This window comes from Ovis canadensis, chromosome 18 (genome assembly GCF_042477335.2).
Source record: "Ovis canadensis isolate MfBH-ARS-UI-01 breed Bighorn chromosome 18, ARS-UI_OviCan_v2, whole genome shotgun sequence".
Taxonomy (NCBI): domain Eukaryota; kingdom Metazoa; phylum Chordata; class Mammalia; order Artiodactyla; family Bovidae; genus Ovis; species Ovis canadensis.
In genome coordinates, this window is record NC_091262.1 from 33,935,128 (window position 1) to 33,953,827 (window position 18,700).

The 18,700-nt window shown below is 54.0% G+C and overlaps 1 protein-coding gene across 3 annotated transcripts in view; it reads left to right on the plus strand.

Moving 5' to 3' along the window:
• SEMA4B (semaphorin 4B) overlaps positions 1-18,700 on the plus strand; it is a 42,423-nt gene that overhangs the window by 15,783 nt on the left and 7,940 nt on the right. For all 3 annotated transcript variants that reach the window (XM_069560326.1, XM_069560327.1, XM_069560328.1), the window contains 5 exons: positions 14,985-15,148; positions 15,351-15,413; positions 17,390-17,488; positions 18,154-18,265; positions 18,488-18,601. In XM_069560326.1, coding sequence (XP_069416427.1) covers positions 14,985-15,148; positions 15,351-15,413; positions 17,390-17,488; positions 18,154-18,265; positions 18,488-18,601 — 552 coding nt within the window. The remainder of the gene's footprint in view (positions 1-14,984; positions 15,149-15,350; positions 15,414-17,389; positions 17,489-18,153; positions 18,266-18,487; positions 18,602-18,700) is intronic.

Genomic DNA, 18,700 nt, shown 5'->3' on the forward strand with positions numbered 1-18,700 from the left:
AGCTGTGGAGCCGCAGGTCTCTTTCTTCCGTTCTTTTAATGGGCTGGGAGGGGGTCTTTGGGCCGCTCCTTCGCCCCCCTGGTACGGCGCCCTTTCGGCGGTGACGCTACCCTCATGTCCCCCACCCCCGGTGCTGGCTGCCCGCTGGTCCGCCTGTACATCTGCTTGTCTTTGATGCTGACCAGAGCCAGCCGCGGTGCCGCCCCCGGAGGGCGGCGTGGGGTGGAGGGGCCCTTGATGCCATCCGGTAAACACTGGGGTTCTGGTGTTACAGCAAGTCAGAGCAGGACTCGGGAACCGCGGCGGGTGCCCCATTCTCCCTCCGCCTCTTCACTCTAGCGGGCCGGCTCAGCCTGCACCCCCTGCCCAGACGTGGTGGGATAGCCCCAGGGGCTGGAAGCCACCGAAGGACCCCCTCCCGGGGTCACCCGCGAACACCATCCTCCTTGGCCAGGTCCCCTGTCTGGTGCTCACATCTGCTTCTGTGGCCCCCTCCCTTCCCGCCCTCCACTCTTCGCGATCCTTACTTCCCTTGGTCCTTACTTCCCCTGATCCTTACTTCCCCTTTTGTCTGGTTGCTGTTCCAACTCTTTGAAATCAGAGGCACCTGGATTCCAATCCCATTTCTGCTACTGAGCAAGTGAGTCCTTTCTTCCCGTGCCCCTGTTTGCTCATCCATAAAATGGGCACTGTCATTGGATTTTTTGCAAGGCTATCTTGGAGATTTCATGAGACTAGGCAACATATATAGGTGCCCAACAGATGTTGTTTCTCCAAGCTGTTCAACTTGTTGGTTGTCATACTGAGTGAATTAGAATAAAGGATGTATAGAATAGAGTTTACAAATCAAAACTGTACCAGGCTTCCTTGTTTTTACAGCGTCTCCACTTCTAAAAGCATTTCATTTACTAGGACTTCCCTGGTTGTCCAGTGGGTAAGACTCAGAGTTTCCAGTGCATGGGGTGCGGTTCGATCCCTGGTCAGGGAAGTAAGATCCCACATGCCTTTCAGTGTGGCCAGAAAATTAAAGAAAATAATTTTAAAAAAGCATTCCATTTACAATAAGAAAGAGGAGCCGAATCGGTCCTTAAAGTAAGTCCGGGCCACTGGGGAAACCCTGTCTGAAACATGGCAGGATAGTACTGAGATGATGCCCTGGGTTCAAATCCTGCCTCTGCCACTAGGTAACCATGTGACCTTGAGCAAGCTGCTTAACCTCTTTGGGGCTTCATTTCCTCATCTGTAAAACAGGGATAATGATAACACCCACCTCAGAATTGAGAGGATTAAATCAGCTTGTTTGAAAAGTCCTTAGGACAGGGCTTGGTACATAAAACCCGCTCCGTCAGTGTTAGCTATCATTATTGCCACGTGTCAGCATGGGCTTCGACACATCCTGCCCAGAGCCGGGTTGATTCTGCCCCCGAGTTGGGGGAGCGGCAGTGCTGGGGCGTTAGTTTGACTACAGCCCGTTGAGCGCTCCAGCTGGGTGACTGAGGCTCACAGGTGTATCCGGATCCAGGCCTGCTGCCTCGCTGCTCTCACTCTTGTGGCTACTGCTCCCTTTCCCCTCACACTCTCTCAGCTTTGCGAGATGGTGAGCTGAGGAGGGACGCAAAGGCTCTGATGGGCTACTTCCGGCCCTGGGAAAGCTGCGGCGGCTCAGGGGGGTGTGTCAACTGTAGCAGGTATTGTGTCCACCTCTGAAGCTGGCCGGGGACCACTTATAGGATGGTTGACAGAGAAGGGAAGGAGAGGCAGAGAGGGGAGCTGTGAGGAGGAACTGAGAGGGCCTGCTTCCTGAGAGCGGCTGGAACACTTGGTTGTTAACTACCCACACCGAAGGCCTGGCCCACTCCCACACATCCGGCGCCATGGCCAGGCTGTAGTGCAGGCTTGTGTCACACGCCAGCACCCCTTGCACAGGTCAGTTTGGTGCTGTGGTGTGGAGGTCTGTGTACAAGTCGTGTGGTAAAATCCTAACCCCCTAAGAGAAGACACTCGGGCTCGCCTGTGAGGACTGTGCAGGCGCGCGTGTTTGCTGAGGCATAGAGGTGGCCAGCTGAGGGGCCGAGGGCCTGAGATGCCGTTCGTAGACTCTGCTTTCAAAGCTGTGGAGCCTCGAGAAAGAGATTTTCCACTGTGTGCTTGAAGCTGAGTCTATGCACAGGGGTCCTCTTTTTGTTTTTTTCTTTTAATTAGTTTGTTTAATAGGCTGCATCAGGTCTCAGCTGCAGCATGTGGGGTCTTCAGTCTTTGCTGTGGCATGTAAGGTTCCCTGACCAGGTAGGGAACCCAGACCCCCAGCGTTGGGAGCATGTAGTCTTAGCCCCCGGGCCACCTGGGCAGTCCCACGAAAGCCTGGCATCGTTTAGCAGCACCTGAGTGCGTGAGTGTGAGTATCCACACTTTGCTGAGCTGCACTGCACCCAGAGTGTTCGTCTCCCTGGCTTCGCTCCAGGTCCTGAATCCCCATTGCCCCGCTTCCGTCTACATGCAGGTCCTCCCAGCTGCTGGGAGCCCCAGAGGGGAATGCCCTGGGGACTGAGCGGGTGCACCCTCAGAGTGTGGCCTGAAGCGGTTTCCTGTCTCATCCCTGGGGGCTCGTTAGATATTTCTGGCAGTGAGCCCATGCTGGGCAGGCCTGTGGTGAACTTGGGATGTTGGGCTTGAAGCCCCAGACCCCTCCCTCATGGAGAACACACCCTTCCTCCTACCACCTGCCCTCCTATTCTGAATTCCTACCGAAACTCCCCAAAGGCCCGGGGTGCCTAGGGCGAATGGCCTGTGTCTGTGGTTTAAAGCGGAATCCTTAGAAGTCTGCGCCCTTTGTATGGATCCCTTGTTGCTGTTGATCAACAGCAAATGCCTCCGGCCATCAGAAGGGGGTGCCCCACTTGTGGTCTCACCCAGTGAACAGGAGGTGGGGAAGGAGGACTGGGGGCTCCAGGGTCAGCTCAGGCAGCAGAGGCCTCAAGGGGAAGTCTCTTGTCCGTGTGAAAGGAATGCTTCAAAGAAGAGTGTGACTGTGTGGTCAGGAGAGAGGCTTTGCAGGGGTCAGGAACAGGAGAGATGCGGACTGGAAACAGGGCCCCGGGTGTGCAATGCCGTCCAGCCTGGCCACGTGGGCAGAAACAAAACAACCTGCTCCTCTGCTTGTGAAAATCACATTGGGTCCCCTTATTTGGGCAATTAAAGGAGCTATGAATCCCCACCACCACCCTCCCCAGTCGCCTCAGAAGTGCCTGGCTGGAAAACTCTGGACACAGTGTTTCCAATCTAGGTTGCACAGAAACCCATAAGCCTGCAAACTTCAGTCAACAAAACCCCATTGAGCAGAGAGGACATTGCATTGGCCTGAATCAGCTATTTGTCCCCTGACCCCAAGCGGGCACCCGAGGTCATGGCTGCCCTGAGAAGTCCCATGCAAGCCGCTTTCTTTCTTTCTTTTTGGCCAGGCCACTTGGCTTCTGGGACCCTTACTTCCCTGACCAGGAATCAAACCCAGGCCCTCGGCAGTGAGAGCATAGAGTCCTAACCACTGTACCACCAGGGAATTCCCCAAGGCACTTTCAACGTTTTTTCCTGGCTGGTTCCTGGCCTCCCTCCTTGAAGTGGCCTCAACTTGAAGGTGAACATTTGTCTTCAGCTCTGCCTGGTGGGCTGGCATCTCCGTGGCCCCACAGTTGCAGCTCGGCGCTGAGGGGCCACGGAGACGCCGAGCTGCAAATGTGGGGCTAACAGCCAACTGCACAACCTGCGGCCAGCACCTGCCTCCCGCAGGCCCTATTTCACATTGACAAGATGGGAATAATAATTGCAGCACCCACCTCTCTTGGTTCGGAGGGGATTACGTGAAAAAATGTATGTAAAGTGTTTGGCCTGGTGCCTGGCACGTGCTCCGTCCCCAGTAAAAGGTAGTGGCTTCTGTTCTCTGTGGTGGTAATCTCTGCCCGCCTTCCTGGGTGAGGTTATTTGCATCAGTTTGGTCGATAGAGTCTGAGCACCGGCTGTCTGCAGGCCCTCTGTTTGCTGCTAAGATAATCTGGCCTGGGAATGAAATACTGCAGACCCCCTGCCTTCCCTGGGGGTAGGAGAACAAGCAAGTACATCCTTTCCACACACCTTCCCCCACCACTGCCCTAGGGCTGATCGGAGGCCATCCCTCAGGGTCCTGCTTAACTCAGTCCACTTTTCAAGTGCTCCTGGTTCAACTCTTTCAAAGTCCTCCTCTGCCCTAAAACCTGGTCTGCCTGGGGCTGGACCACACCTGTCCCTCCTCCCTGCCCCTCACTGCTTCCACTCTGCCCTCTGAATAACCCATATTTGTCTGGGTGTTGAAATGCCCATGTGCCAGCCCAGCAAAAAAAAAACAGAAAAACAAAAACTCCGAGGTTGCGTAACTTGGGCCACAGCTGGATACACCTTCATGTTCATCTCCCAACATGGAAGGAGGGGATGGCATGGGGCCTGGAGAAAAAGCTGGACTCAGGGCATGTCTGTCACTCTTTCCTTTGTCCGCTTCTAAGGACATATAAGCCCACTCCCCCATCCCTGGGTGCTTAGGATTGGAAGAGCAGCTTCTGATGTGGTCCTTGAATAAGTAATAGGTTGTATGTTTCCATCTGGTGAAGAAACTACTGAGGTCACTGCTTGGATTGGGCAAAGGAGCCAACTGATGCCCTGATGGCCCAGCGATGGTCGGAAATAGGGTACACTCAGCAGACTCCTAGGGGATTCCCAGGTGGTGCTAGTGGTAAAGAACCTACCTGCCAATGCAGGAGACGTGGATTTGATCCCTGGATCAGAAAGATCCCCTAGAGGAGGGCATGGCAACCCACTCCAGTATTCTTGCCTGGAGAATCCCGTGTACAGAGGAGTCTGGCGGGCTATAGTCCACAGGGTTGCAAAGAGTCAGACATGACTGAGGTGACTTAGCAAGCAAGCCAGGAGCAGATTTGGCCAGGAATGTGGTTCCCTGGAGACTGGGGCAAATGTCTCAGCCAGATGTTTGTGCAACAGGTTAGAGCCAGCTTGGAGATAGATCTTTGTCTGGCCTCCAGGTGTTTTAGAAAAATTTTACTTAGTCAGCAGTATTTAAAACTCAGGAAATTTTCTGTAAAAATCCAGATTTCCAACTCTTCTGAAGACCTGTTGAGACTTGGTCCTTGTTCCACTGAGCAGTGAGGGTCTGGGTGAAGCAGCAGCTACCCCTTCAGAGGGGTGTCTGCCTGTAGGAGGCTGCACCCCAATCTGTCCCCCTTGTCCCCCTTCCTAGTGGGCTTCAAGGTGGCCAGGGGCAAAGATGAGGACTTCCGGGGGGGCATGGGTAAGGCTGATCCTAATTGTTGGTGGCCCCTAATCTGGGAGCTTGTCACTTCCATGGACTGCATTTTTTTTTTTTTTTTTGGTCTTCTCAGCAGCACTGCAAAGGGGCTCCCTCCCAGAAAAGGCAGGTTATCTTGTCTGGCTGATCGGTGATAAAAGTCAGGACTCACACACGTCTTCTGACTCGTTTCTAGTCCGTGGCCTTCCCTGCCTCTCTGCAGTGCTTTTGGTTGTCATGCTTCCCTCTGGACCCTGGGGTCCCAGGACTGAGCTTTTGGGGAGGCCACAGGGAGAGGCTCTGCTCCTCAGACACACTCTCGAGAACGTGAGGCTTCAGGACCTCTGGACTGCCCCTTTTGAATCTGATGTCCATCCCTGGCCCAGAGCACCCCAGACTGGGGCTTGGGACTCTGTGAACCGTTCATTCAATCAACAAATGTTTATTTAACAACTCCTTGGAACTCACCTGGTCAGGTGATACAGATACTGGATACAAATAATAAGATAGCTTTTTATTTTTTTAAGGGCCACTTTGTTTTTACTTATTTGTTTCTTTGGGTGTGCTAGGTCCTTGTTGTGGCATGAGGGCTGTCTCGTTGTGGCACATGGGCTGGGTTACCCTGCGGCCTGTGGAGTCTTTCTGGACCAGGGATCGAACCCAAGTCCCCTGCATTGCAAGGCGGATTCTCAGCCACTGGACCACCAGGGAAGTCCCAGTAAGACAGTTTTGATCCTCAAGGGTCCAAGCCTGGTGAGGGAGACGAGCACTAGAGGCCCATCCTCGACAGACAGTGTGGCCGTGCACGGCCGAAGTGTGAACAGGAAGTGATGGGTGCACAGAGAAGGGCCCTTGCCCAGCCAGGCATTCAGGAAGGCCTCCTGGAGGAGGTGAAACGGGGCTGAGTCTCAGAGGATGAGTAGGAGTTAGTCAAAAGGAAGAGCGTTCCAGGTAGGGGGACTGCCTGGGTGAAGGCTGGGGAGGAGAAATAGGACCCTGAGTTGCAGTTAGCTCTCCTGAAATGGGAGGGGGGCGTGGCGTGAACTGGTGAGTTAGGGGCTGAGGCTCTGGGTCATAGGACAGTGACAGTCCCCAGCAGCAGGGCAAGGGCCAAGGGCCAGCTGGCAGCTGCCCCAGTGGCCCAGGTGAAAGAGGGTGACGGCCGGTGTAAGGCTGAGGTAGCGGGGGTGGTGAAGGGAACAGACCTTGATGGCATTGAGGAGGGCACTTGTCCGGATGGGACCGTGGACCAGGTGTCCATAGTGAGAGAAAGGGGGACAGGAAGCGCACCTCCTGGCTTTCCAGCCTGGTGAGCCGTGCCCCACAGACACACAAGATCCCAAGTCACGGAGTGGTCCGGGAAGGGTTGGAGGCGGGAAGGCGCCCGTGGAGGGTCTCCGCATCATGGGGTCTGGCTTGCACTGGGTGAGAGCCTGGGGAGTCACCAGGGTCCAGGACATTGAAACAGAATGACTGTGTGGCCCAAGCAAAGGCCCAACCCCAGGGAACAAGAAGGCTCAAGAGCGGGAAGGCTGGAGAGGCTGGAGGTGATTCGTAACACTGACTTTGGAGCCGGTGGCCCATGTTCGAATCCCAGCTCCACCAGTCTTCCTAACTGCGTTACTGAGGGCATGTCAGTTCACGTGCACTTTGGTTCTCTCCCCTGCAAAAAGCGGATGGTAATTCCTACCTCATAGCAACCCAGCCAGGATGCCCGGCAGCAGCCCTTTTATTTAGAGTGCTGAGTCAGAGCTTGAAGGATGAGGCCCAGGAGGAGGATGAGGGAGACATGAGGAGACCCCCCCCCTTCCCCGGCCCCCCCAGCCAAGGCTGGCGTGGCAGACGCTCAGGGACCCCCTCCAGGCCCTGCCTCTTGGCACCAGGGTTTGGCAGGGAGTCGATGCCCAGGCCCTGTGAGCGTGGGGCTGGTTAAGGCCTGACTCCGGTCAGGGAGTGAGTGGGAGGTGAGGAGTGGAGACGGCTCTGGGTGGCTCTTCTCAGGAGTTGATCTGAGAAGGCGAGGAGGGAAGCACACAAGCTTCTGGGATGAGAGATGGAGGTTGATGACCCAGCACTTGGTTTCTGAAGAGATGGGGGGCACCGGGGTGAACAGTGGGAAGTTGAGGCTGTTTATGCCTGAAAGCCCCAGCTTCCTGAGAAAAGCGGAGGCCTCTGAGAGGAGGAGAGTGGGGGTACGGGCCTCAGCAGAGAGGGGACAGCCCGCCCCCTAAGCAGAGGGCTGCAGGAGCTGACCTTGGTCCTGGGTGGGATGGGTGGGGGTGAGGCTCCCGAGACAATGGCTGCTCATGACAGGTCCTGTGTTAAGACTCTGCTGGCCAGATGAACACAGGAGAGGGTGTCTGTAAAGGGCTGGGGGGCCGCCTGGGGGTGGCAGGAGCCCTTGGCCGGCTTGGAGCAGCAGCGAGCCGGGAGCCAGGCTTTTCCTGAGTGTGCCCGCCCCTTCCAGGCTGGGCTCCCTCGATTTTCCTTCTGTCTTTCTCCGTGACTTCAGTCCGTAGGAAGCACTTCCGGCACGTAGCCCCCTTCCCCCACCACGAGTGACCCTTCCCTGTCTGGTCTGGGGACTCTGCCCTGGCACCGGGGTGGTGACAGCAGAGTTGGCACGCCGCCTGCAGCCCGTCAGGCCGCCCAGCGCGGTGCTGGGCGGTGTGAAAGGAGGGCACAACGTGGTGCTGAGTCAGCGCTCCCGGCCAGGAGGGCGGTGCTCCGGCTGGCGCAGGTGGGTCCAAGGGTCCCTCCCGTGTGACTCCCTGCAGAAGAGGTGCTCCAGCAGAGCCTCTCGCGGGGGCTCTCTTGTCTAGGGCCCAGACAGACCCCTCTCTGGGGACCTTGGGATTCAAGCTGATGGGCAGCCAGCCGCCCCCAACCCCCTCCCCCCCCACACCCCTGGCCCACTGGGGGCAACTTCCAGACTCTGACTCCACAGGGAAGCTGATGTCTCTGGCTCAGTCCTGCTGGGGCCTGTGGAGGGCGGACTGCTGAGGCCAGGTCAGCATCCGCTGTGGCCCCCCCACCCCCAGCCACAGTGCAGGGAAAGGTGGGGTGGGGCTCTGAGTCACGGGGGCCTGCCGCAGCGCCTGACTGGCAGGGTGGGGACTGCCCCAGGGTGGGGACGGAGCTGAGATCTGTTCCCGGCTCACCCTGGGCAGCTCCAGGCTTCCGGCTGAGTCAGGGCCCAGAGTAGGTACTCCAGTTGAGGCTGGGGGCTGAGCTGTCGCCGCATCACTTCCGGCTGAGAGCGCCAGTCCCCGAGGGTGTGGAAGTGGGGGCCCTGCAGGTAGCTCTGACAAGCCCAAGCTGCACTCCGCCCCCCAGGCCAGCCCCCATCTCGCCATCTTGGAGCCCTGGAGAAGCCACTGGCTTAGGCTGGCCCTAGGCTGGACGGGAAGGTTTCATCTCACCTGGGAGAACCGGCCACAGCTTCAGGCAGCCTGACCTTCTCTGCACTGGACTAACCCGCTGGGCAGAGGACGTGGAGGGCATCTGAGCAGCACAGGACACTTTCTGCCACACACAGGGCAGGGCAGACGCTAAGACTGACCCTGATGTGTGCCCCAGCGCTTGGGGAGCTGAGTGCGTAAACACCCTCCCCCCTTCAGTCACCTCTGCAGATGGCACCCCGGAGCAAACGCGCAAGCATGGACAAGCCCTGCAGTAGGGTGTATACACACACAGACACACCCACACACACAGAGGCAAGCTCAGGCAGGAGCCCCACTCAGAACACTGCTGAGTAGGAACCCGAGCGCAGGCGCGTGCACACACGCACACACGTGCACACACGCACACACACACCACATGGGCCTGTGACCCCAGCCCCTGTATGAGCCCACGCCTTCTGCTTGGCCATGAGACCCTCACTGGCTCAGCGCAGGCAGAGGTTAGAGGCGCCCAAGGTGAGGACCAGGGAAGCCCAACTCTTCCAAACAGCCCTGCTCCTCTGGCAGCTCTCGCCAGGCTGGATTTTCCTGCAGGGCTTTCTGATTTTGTTTTTGATCTGCTGGAGTGTTGATCATGCGCCAGACACCGTGCCAACACTGCGATAACGTGTGCAAAGTTGTTTTGAGCGAAGCTTTCAGTAAATGGGGGTTATTACGTGTATTACTATTTACATGTCTAATCTCATTTCTTGTAACTACCCTGAGAGGCAAGGTGCTATTATCCTCACTTCACAGATAAGGAAAACAGGGCGCCTAGATTTGAAGTGGCTGGTCCTAGTGGCACACAGACAGTAAGTGACAGAGGCAGGAGTTGAACCCAGGTCTCTTGAGTCTGTGCTATTTATTTATTTGGCAGTGCTGGGTTTCAGTTGCAGCATGTAGGAATCTAGTCCCCTGACCAGGGATCGAACCCAGGCCCCCTGCATTGGAAGCACGGAGTCTTAGCCACGGACCACCTGGGAAGTCCTTCTGAGTCTGTGCTTTTAACTTCTGGCTTGCTGACACTCCCAGCGGGCAAGCGAGTCCCACTGACCGGCCCTGGTGAAGATCACAGGGTAAGAGGGATTGTGGATGGGCAGGACTTCAGGACACCGTGGCACTCTGGGTCTGAGAGACGTGGGGTGGAGGCAGCAAGGGGCAGGATCCCCAGAATGGGAATGTGTGTGAGGGGACCCCTCGCCTGCTTCTTCAAGGTGTTTTCTGTCCCGTGGCGGTTACATTGACTCCCAGTGTGACCAAGGAGTCTTGGGGGCTCCTGAGCAGCTGGTGAGTTTGGAGGGCGGGGCTGGACCAGGGCTGGGCAGCTGGCGCCTCGGCTGCCCCTCCCACCTGGCTGTGACCCTTGGCAAGTCTCCCCGCCCCGCATGCCCCCAGGCCTGAGCGAGGCTGAGCTGCCACCTGGACTAAAGCTTATCTCTGACCTTTGGCATTCTTGTGTCTGGACAGATTCCAAGAGCAGCCTCTGCCCAGGCTTAGGGGAACTGCCGCCTTGGTAGAAATGCGCCTCCTCTGTAGGCAGATAAGCCCTCACTGTCAGGAAACTGGAGGGCTGCGAAAGGATGAGGAGGGGCCTTCCCTGGTGGTCTACTGGTTAAGGATCTGCCTGCCAGTGCAGGGGACATGGGTTCGATCCCTGGTCTGTAAAAATTCCACATGGCTCGGGGCAACTGAGCCTGTGCGCACAACTACTGAAGCCCGTGGGCTCTAGGAGCCTGTGCTCTGCAGCAAGAAATCTTGGTCTGTGAGAAGCCTGTGCATCGCAACTAAAGAATAGCCCCTCTCACTGCACCTGGAGAGAGCCTGCATGGCAGCGACGACCCAGTGCAGCCAGAAACTGGCTAATTAAAAATAAACAAGAAATACTAAAATAAAAGGCGAAGGACTGCAGTGGCCATTTGCTCTGGTCTCACTGACCCCTTGTGAGTCCGCTGTGAGTTTTCTTTTCATTATCCCCGTTATGAGAAAACTCCAGTTCAGTGAGATGGCACCTACCCTGCCCTAAACATGGTGCTTCTCAAAGTGTGCTCTGTGAGCCTTCTACTTCAGAATCCCCTGGGAGCTCAAAAACTTGGATGTTCTCAGGCCCCATCATGGGCCAGCATCGTCAAGAATCTTCAGGGAGCTAGAGTTTAGGTCTTCCAGGTAGTTTTGCTGTAGTTTGTAGACCCAAGAGTCCAGGGAGGAGACCTCCTGAGTTGGCCTTCCATCACACTTATGTTTTTTTTTTTTTTTTTGAATTGGAGTATAGTTGATTTACAGTGTTGTTAATTTCTGCTGTACAACAAAGTCAATCAGCTATATGTATACATATACCCTTCCCTCTTGGACCTCCCACCTACCTCCAGTCCCACCCTTCTAAGTCATCACTGAGCACTGAGCTGGGCTCCTTGTGCCTTACAGCAGCTTCCCACTAGCTATCTGTTTTATACACGGTAGTGTATATATGTCAATCCCAATCTCCCATTCATCCCACCACCCTCAGTTCAGTCATTTCAGCTCAGTAGTGTCCAACTCTTTGCCACCTCATGGCACGCCAGACTTCTCGGTCCATCACCAACTCCCGGAGCTTGCTCAAACTCATGTCCATCGAGTCGGTGATGCCATCCAACCATCTCATCCTCCGTCGTCCCCTTCTCTTCTTGCCTTCAATCTTTCCCAGCATCACGGTCTTTTCCAGTGAGTCAGTTCTTCGCATCAGGTGGCCAGAGTATTGGAGCTTCAGCTTCAGCCCTTCCAGTGAATATTCAAGACTGATTTCCTTTAGGATTGACTGGTTGGATCTCCTTGCAGTCCAAGGAACTCTCAAGAGTCGTCTCCAACACCACAGTTCAAAAGCATGAATTCTTCGGCGCTCAGCTTTCTTTATAGTCCAACTCTCACATCCATACATGACTGCTGGAAAAACCATAGCCTTGACAAGATGGACCTTTGTTGGCACAGTAATGTCTCTGCTTTTTAATATGTTGTCTAAGTTGGTCATAGCTTTTCTTCCAAGGAGCAAGCGTCTTTTAATTTCATGGCTGCAGTCACCATCTGCAGTGATTTTGGAATCCAAGAAAATAGTCTGTCACTGTTTCCATTGTTTCCCCATCTATCCCACCACCCTACCCCCTGTCAACACATTTGTTTGCCTCTCTATTCCAGCCCTGCAAATAGGTACATCTGTACCATTTTTTCTAGACTCCGCATGTATGTGTTAGTATGTTATATTTTTTTCTTTTCTTCACTCTGTATGACAGACTCTTGCTGTGGGGCTTTGTGTAAATTGCTTGCTGATCCTGAGTTTCAATTTCCTCATTTGTAACCTGGGGCTAGCAGCAGTTTCTATCTCACAGGACCATCGTGGGTACCCAGTGACTTAATAAGTACAACACGTTGACCCAACACTTTACTGGTGGCATCTGTGGTGGCCAAGCAGAGGGGTCTCTTGGTTGAGGGGAGGGGGAGGGGGATGGTTCTTCCCAGGGCAGAATGCAAAATGACCAGGCTGTTTGTTCCAAAAGGCTGACCAGCTCATCAGCTCAAAGTACAAGCAACATAATTGAGCCTCAATTATGTGTTGGGTTTTATGGCTGGGGAAAGTAGGGGGTTAGTGCTGGAAACTTTCCCTGGGCCTGCCAGCGTATCCTTTGTGTATGTGTGTATGTGCTCTGTGCCAAGCAGCATGTGGAATCTTAGTTCCCTGACCAGGGATCAAACCCACACCCCCTGCATTGGGAACTCGAAGTCTTAACCACTGGACTACCAGAGAAGTCCCCCTTCCAGTGTGTAGAGTGCTAAGAGGAAGTGGTGAGGGGTTGGGAATTTGAGGCAAAAGACTTGGAATCTAGTGTGATTCCAATCTGAACGTAAGAGTTCAGAGAGGCCTTAACTTCTCCAGACCACAGCTGCCCTCTGTGGTTTCTGCAACAGAGTTCAGGCTCTGGACAGTGGGCAGGACTTTGCCCTGTGAGTTGCCAGTGCAGCCCGTGTCCCTGCTCTGGTTCTAGACTAACAGGCCTCCTAGCTGCAGATTCCCTCATAGATTCCCACACTGGTACCTTGTAGTACTGCCTTCCCGCATCAGGAGACCTTGTGAGGAACAACAGCCTGGGGAACTCCATCATTCCTATTCACTAGAGGGATTTCCCATTATATGTGCTGGGGAGTCCTAATGAAGGGCTTCCTTCAGCATGAACAGCCAGGTAAAAAGCCTGGCTCCCCCCAAAAAGGCTGTTATGTGTTCTTCCTCTTGAACAGTGAGGACAAAGTAACCTGATTTTCCTTTTCTCTTTGGCCACTGGGAGGCTCAACATTAAATGCAGAGCCCATGTCTGGTAGCTGCCTGAGGACCTTATGACCTGTTGATGTGAACCCGTCCTTCCTTTCTGGTTTAGATGCTTTCTTCAGATTTTTTTTCCCCCTCCACTCCTGACTTTCAGCATTTATATTTCACTACCTTCTTTTCTTCATGTTTCCTTGCCCTTTGTGGAACCAGGCTGGGGGTATGTAAAAACGTTCACCCTGTAAACACACATGAAGCTGTCTTCACAAGTGCTTTGTTGGCATGGTGCTTTTTTTTTTTTTTTTTTTGCTTCCTCAGCTTCATGAAACTGTTAGCGTGATTGCAGTCCACTGGTCAGTTACAAGATGCTTGAGGTTGGGCACGGTGGCTGCTTTTTGCTTTGTTTTTCTTTTCTGATCAGCTGCTTAGAATTTTTTAAATGATTTCCCTCCAAATCCATTAGTCACTGAGAGCACAGGCGGTACCCTGGTGGATAGATGTGTGTGTCTATCTTCTTCTTCCTTTCCTTCTAATTTATTTCTTTAGCATTGCACAAGTGTAACCTATAGAATCAAAAAAACGATAACAAATGCAAAGGGAAAAAAATTACCTAGAATTCTACCAGGATACCACTTTTCAGTATTTTGTGATTCATCCTTCTTGACTTTTTTTTTCTATGTTTATGTTTTTCCCACAAAAAAATAGAATCTAACTATGCATAGTGTTTTTTCATTTTCATTTAATAGTAGATAACTAGTATCTATCCTTGTTATTACATATTCTACAACAATGAAAGACACTTGAAATTTATATGATATATACATGCACATAGTATTTTTTTTTTCTTTAAAGCATAGAAAGACTTGTCAAAAGCAGTAATTGCCTCAGTCTTCCCCAGCCGCAGGCAATTTTAATCAGTTAGACTTCTTGTTACAGAGTGATTCCCTCCACTGAAATAAAATGTTTACTCCACGATTTCTTGGTTTATTGGATTTACTGACTTGCCCCTAAGAAAAGTAAAGGTTTCCGTCACCCTTCCCTACTTCCTCCAAACATTGTCTGCCTCTATGTTTGGTTACCTTTGCAATTTAAAATGTAAGTAATATGCTTAAGCCTCAAGTGCTTGTTCTACAAACCATAATCTCTTGTGGCCCTTATTCTCAGAGGCCCTTCCTCTCAGAGGAAGATAAGGAGACTGCGTTTTCCTTGATTTCCTTTCACCTCCCAGCATCACAGTGCTTGTCTGATGTACATTCAAGTTTCTGAGGTCAAGGTTATTAGCATTTACGTTCTGTTTAATAACCATAAATCGCCTGTGAGTGACCCGAAGCAGTGCTGAAAACTGAAGGCTGGCTCCCTGTGTTTGCATTCCTCTGTGACTCACGATCACTGCTGCCCGTGGGAGTGGGCTGTGCTTACAAGTCCTTCTCTTTGGATCTAATGCCACTCACAGGAGAATGTTAAAGAGACTTCCGTTTCTTACGTTCTGTTAGATGCTCGAAATCCATCACTTTCTATTTCAGTTCACTTAACATTTTGACCATGCCTTTCTTAGATAACTTGGCTTGTTTGTCCGGAGTTGCTAATACAGCAGCATTTCACCAGCTGCATAGTATTCCAGCATAGAAAGTGTTGAAGTTTATTTTCACCCAGCCCCCTGTGCTTGGATTTGAGGTGATTTCAGTCTTTCATTAACATGAATGGTGCTGTAACTAATGTTCTTTGACGTTCATCACTGTGCGTTTGTTTCATACATAATGTTTGAGAATCCGGGAGTGCTGCTTCTCTTAAATCTGACTGCCGGTCCTCAGCCCCATGCACCCACTGCCTTGCTGATCTACCTTCAACCGCATCAGTCTGTTCTAGAGGTTGGTGTAAGAGCGTTCTCAGGGGAGGAGTGGCCCCCAGGTAATGTCCATCATCCTCTCTCCAGGGTCTGAAAAGCGACCATTCCTCAGATTTGAAGCTGAAAATATCTTCAACTACACATCCCTCCTGCTGAGCAAGGATGGCAGGACTGTGTACGTGGGTGCTCGAGAGGCCCTCTTGGCACTCAACAGCAGCGTCAGCTTCCTGCCAGGCGGGAAGTACCAGGAGGTCAGATGATGCTTAGGGTTAGGCTGGGTAGAGGGTGCTGGTGGGGTGAGGGGTGGAACTTCTGGGCCCCAGGATGATGCAAATGGGGGAGGGCTGAAGAAAGGGAGGCGGAGCCTCTGCTCCCAGGGGGAGGGGCAAAGAAACGGGAGGTGGAGCCTCTGCTCCTAGGTGCACACTGATCTTTCCCTTTCTGGTTCCCCAGCTGCTGTGGCCTGCAGATGCAGAGAGAAAGCAGCAGTGCAGTTTCAAGGGCAAAAACCCAGAGGTGAGCCAGCACCTGGAGGTGACCTGGGCTGAAGGAGGGCTGGAGGTGGTAGGTCTGGGCCCAGGATGGAGGCCGGAGGTAGGAGCAGATGCTGCCAGCTGTAGTGGAAAGGACATGGGCTTCTGAGATGGCCAGACTCGGGTTTGTGTCTCGACCCTGTACTTATTATCTCTGTGATCTCGGACAAATTGATTTGCCTTTCCGAGCCTTAGTAAAATGGGGTAAGGATGGCTGTCTCACTGGACTCACCACAAGGATTCAGTGAGCTAATACATATGATAAGGGCCAAACAGACGTCAGCTTCCAGCAGGAGCAGTGATTGGGTGGGGGTGGGAGTCTGTCCCTTTGAGGATGGTGCTTGATGTGGCAGGCCTGACATATCCCAGCTTGGTTTTGGCCAGACCAATGAGTGGGGACCGGTCAGCCCAGAGTTCTTTGGGAAGACTCCCCACAATTCCCAGAGGCCTCCTGGTCCTGAGTGCAGCAGGGGGCAAAGGTGAAGGTAAAAGACCCCAGTCTTGGGGTCAAGACACAAGTTCAGGGAATTTCATGGGGTCCAGCGGTTAGGACTCCTAATCCCTGGTCTGGTAACTAAAATCCCATAAGCCAAGTGGCATGACCCGGCCCCCCAACACCAAATTTTTTTTTTAAGACACAGGTTCAAGTCCTGACTGCTTTTGATTTCTTTTATTCAACAGAAATGTGTTAAGTACTTACTCTGTGCCTGGGTGCTTTGAGACTCTGGTTATTATCGTTGTTGTTACTGTTGTTGAATCACAAAGTTGTGTCTGACTCTTTGCAACCCTCTGAACTGCTGCACACCAGGCTTCTCTGTCCGTCACTGTCTCCCTGAGTTTCCTCAAATTCATGTCTATTGAGACAGTGATAACATCCAACCATCTCATCCTCTGTCGCCCCCTTCTCCTCTTGCCCTCAGTCTTTCCTAGCATCAGGGTCTTTTCCAGTGAATTGACTCTTCACATCAGGTGACCAAAGTATTGGAGCTTCAGCATCAGTCCTTTCAATGAATATTCAGGGTTGATTTCCTTTAGGATTGACTGGTTTGATCTCCTGATTATTATATCATTGTGAAAAAGAAGAAGTCAGTCTTGCTTTAAGGGTGGTCAGGTTACACTTCCTTTAGAAAGTGACATTGGAGCCAAGATTAGGAGGAGGGGTGAGGGGTTTGACGTGGAGAAAGAACAGGACTGTGGATGTCACTCTGAGTGAGGTATTTGGGGAACCACTGGCAGGCTGAGCAGCGTGGTGGCGTGGTCTAGTGTGGGTTTTCAGAAAGTCGCTCTAACCACCGTGGTGGGGAGCGGGCTCCTGGAGGCAAGGATAGAGGGAGACCAGTGAGGGGCGAAAGGGGATGGTGGCCCAGACCAGGGTTGGACCAACAAAGGGAGCGAGAAGTCTCGGTCAGATCCTGGACGTATCTTGAAGATGGAGCCACCAGGATTTCCTGATGGAAGAACCAGGGTGGAGGTGGTATAAGAGGGGAGTCGCGGATGCTGTGAGGTTTGAGGCCTGAGAAGATGGAGTTGGCGTCTGTGAAAGCGGGGAGACCCCGGAGGAGGGAGTTTTGGGGGAACAGTCAGAAGCTCAGGAGATGCCTGTTAGGATACCCTCTCAGAGGCAAGCTGCGAGTCTGGAGTCCAGGGTTCAGGGCTGTGTGTTTCCTCCTGTTCTGGGCTCAACTTCCTCACCAGGTGGGGATAAGACAGCTCAAAAGGGAGATGTTTTGTGCCTTCACCCCAGACTGAAGTGAAGTTTCCTAGTCACAGAGCTAGCTGAGTCCCGAGGTCCCCTCCTACACACACACGCACACACGTGCACACACGCAGGTCCTCCATCTCCTCTGCTCCAGGAGGCGCTGCCCCTTGGGTCTGGTGGGGGGGCGGGTGGTGGTGGTGGGAGGTCAGAGGCGCCCCCTGGTGGCCTGTCTGTGCCTTACATCCTCCTCCTTCCTCCAGCGGGACTGTCAAAACTATATCAAGATCCTCCTGCCACTCAACAGCAGCCACCTCATCGCCTGTGGCACGGAGGCCTTCAGCCCCGCGTGCACCTACATTGTGAGTGCCCCTCTGCACCCCGGGCCGGCCCCTGGCTGGCCCAGGAAGTAGCCCTCTTTCTGCCTCCAGGCAACTGGTCTGTAGCACTGACCCCTGGTGAAGGGCAGGGCCCTGGTGGGAGGCTTCTGGGAGGCCAAGGGCCCTGAGAGCCCCGGGACCCTGCCCCAGCCCTGATGGGCGGGTCTCCCTGCAGAATGCGGGGAGAGGACGGACCCATAGGATTCCCTGGGCACAAAGACCCTGGCTGACCCCACGATCACACCCTCTCACTTCCTCCAGCTCTCGCTCAGTCCCCGCCAGCCCACCTCATCCACCCTCCTCATCACACGCACCCTCTTGTGTTTCTGCCCTTAGCACAACTTTGCGGAGGGTGGCATTTTCAGGGTGTGGGTCGGAGCAGCCAGGTTCCGAGTCAGATGTTCCTGGGTTTGAACCACATCACTGCCCTTTCCTGGCTCACGTTGCCTTTCTGAGCATCTTCACTGCCCCGTGGGCCAGCCACAGTGAGGGGTCATGGCGAGGCGCTGCGGGGACTGTGCCCCAGGGGCCAGGATGAGGGGGAGGCCCTCGGACTGCTGCCCTCGCTCTGAACACCTCCCTGCTCTTCCACCAAGCTCGCTCACTCCCCGGTGTGGCCCTGACCTCCCCGCTCTGCTCCCCTGCAGGACGTGGAGAACTTCACGCTTGCACAGGACAATCGGGGGAACATCCTCCTGGAAGATGGCAAGGGCCGTTGTCCTTTTGACCCCAATTTCAAGTCCACGGCCCTGGTGGTTGGTGAGTGGGGGGCAGGGCAGGCAGGGTGGCCCGGGTGGTCGGTGCCATGCTGGTGTCCAGGGGTGCAGTGACCCCAGACGGCTTTCTGTTTGGCTCTTCTTAGTTCTTATTCCCTCCTCTGTCCTCCTCAAGCAAGAAAGGCCGCTCTCAGGTCACTGTGGGCCCTGAGCAGGAAGAGGCTGTGCCCAGGGCCCATTCTCATGGGAAATGTTCTCTTGGCAGATGGCGAGCTGTACACGGGAACAGTCAGCAGCTTCCAGGGGAATGACCCGACCATCTCCAGGAGCCAAAGCCCCCGCCCCATCAAGACTGAGACCTCTCTCAACTGGCTGCAAGGTGAAATCCTCCCGCTGCCCCCCCAGTGGGCAGTCCCCAGGCCCCAGGGCGGGGGCCCTGTCTCCCCAGCAGGGCCAGAGAGCAGAGTCTTGCCTGTCT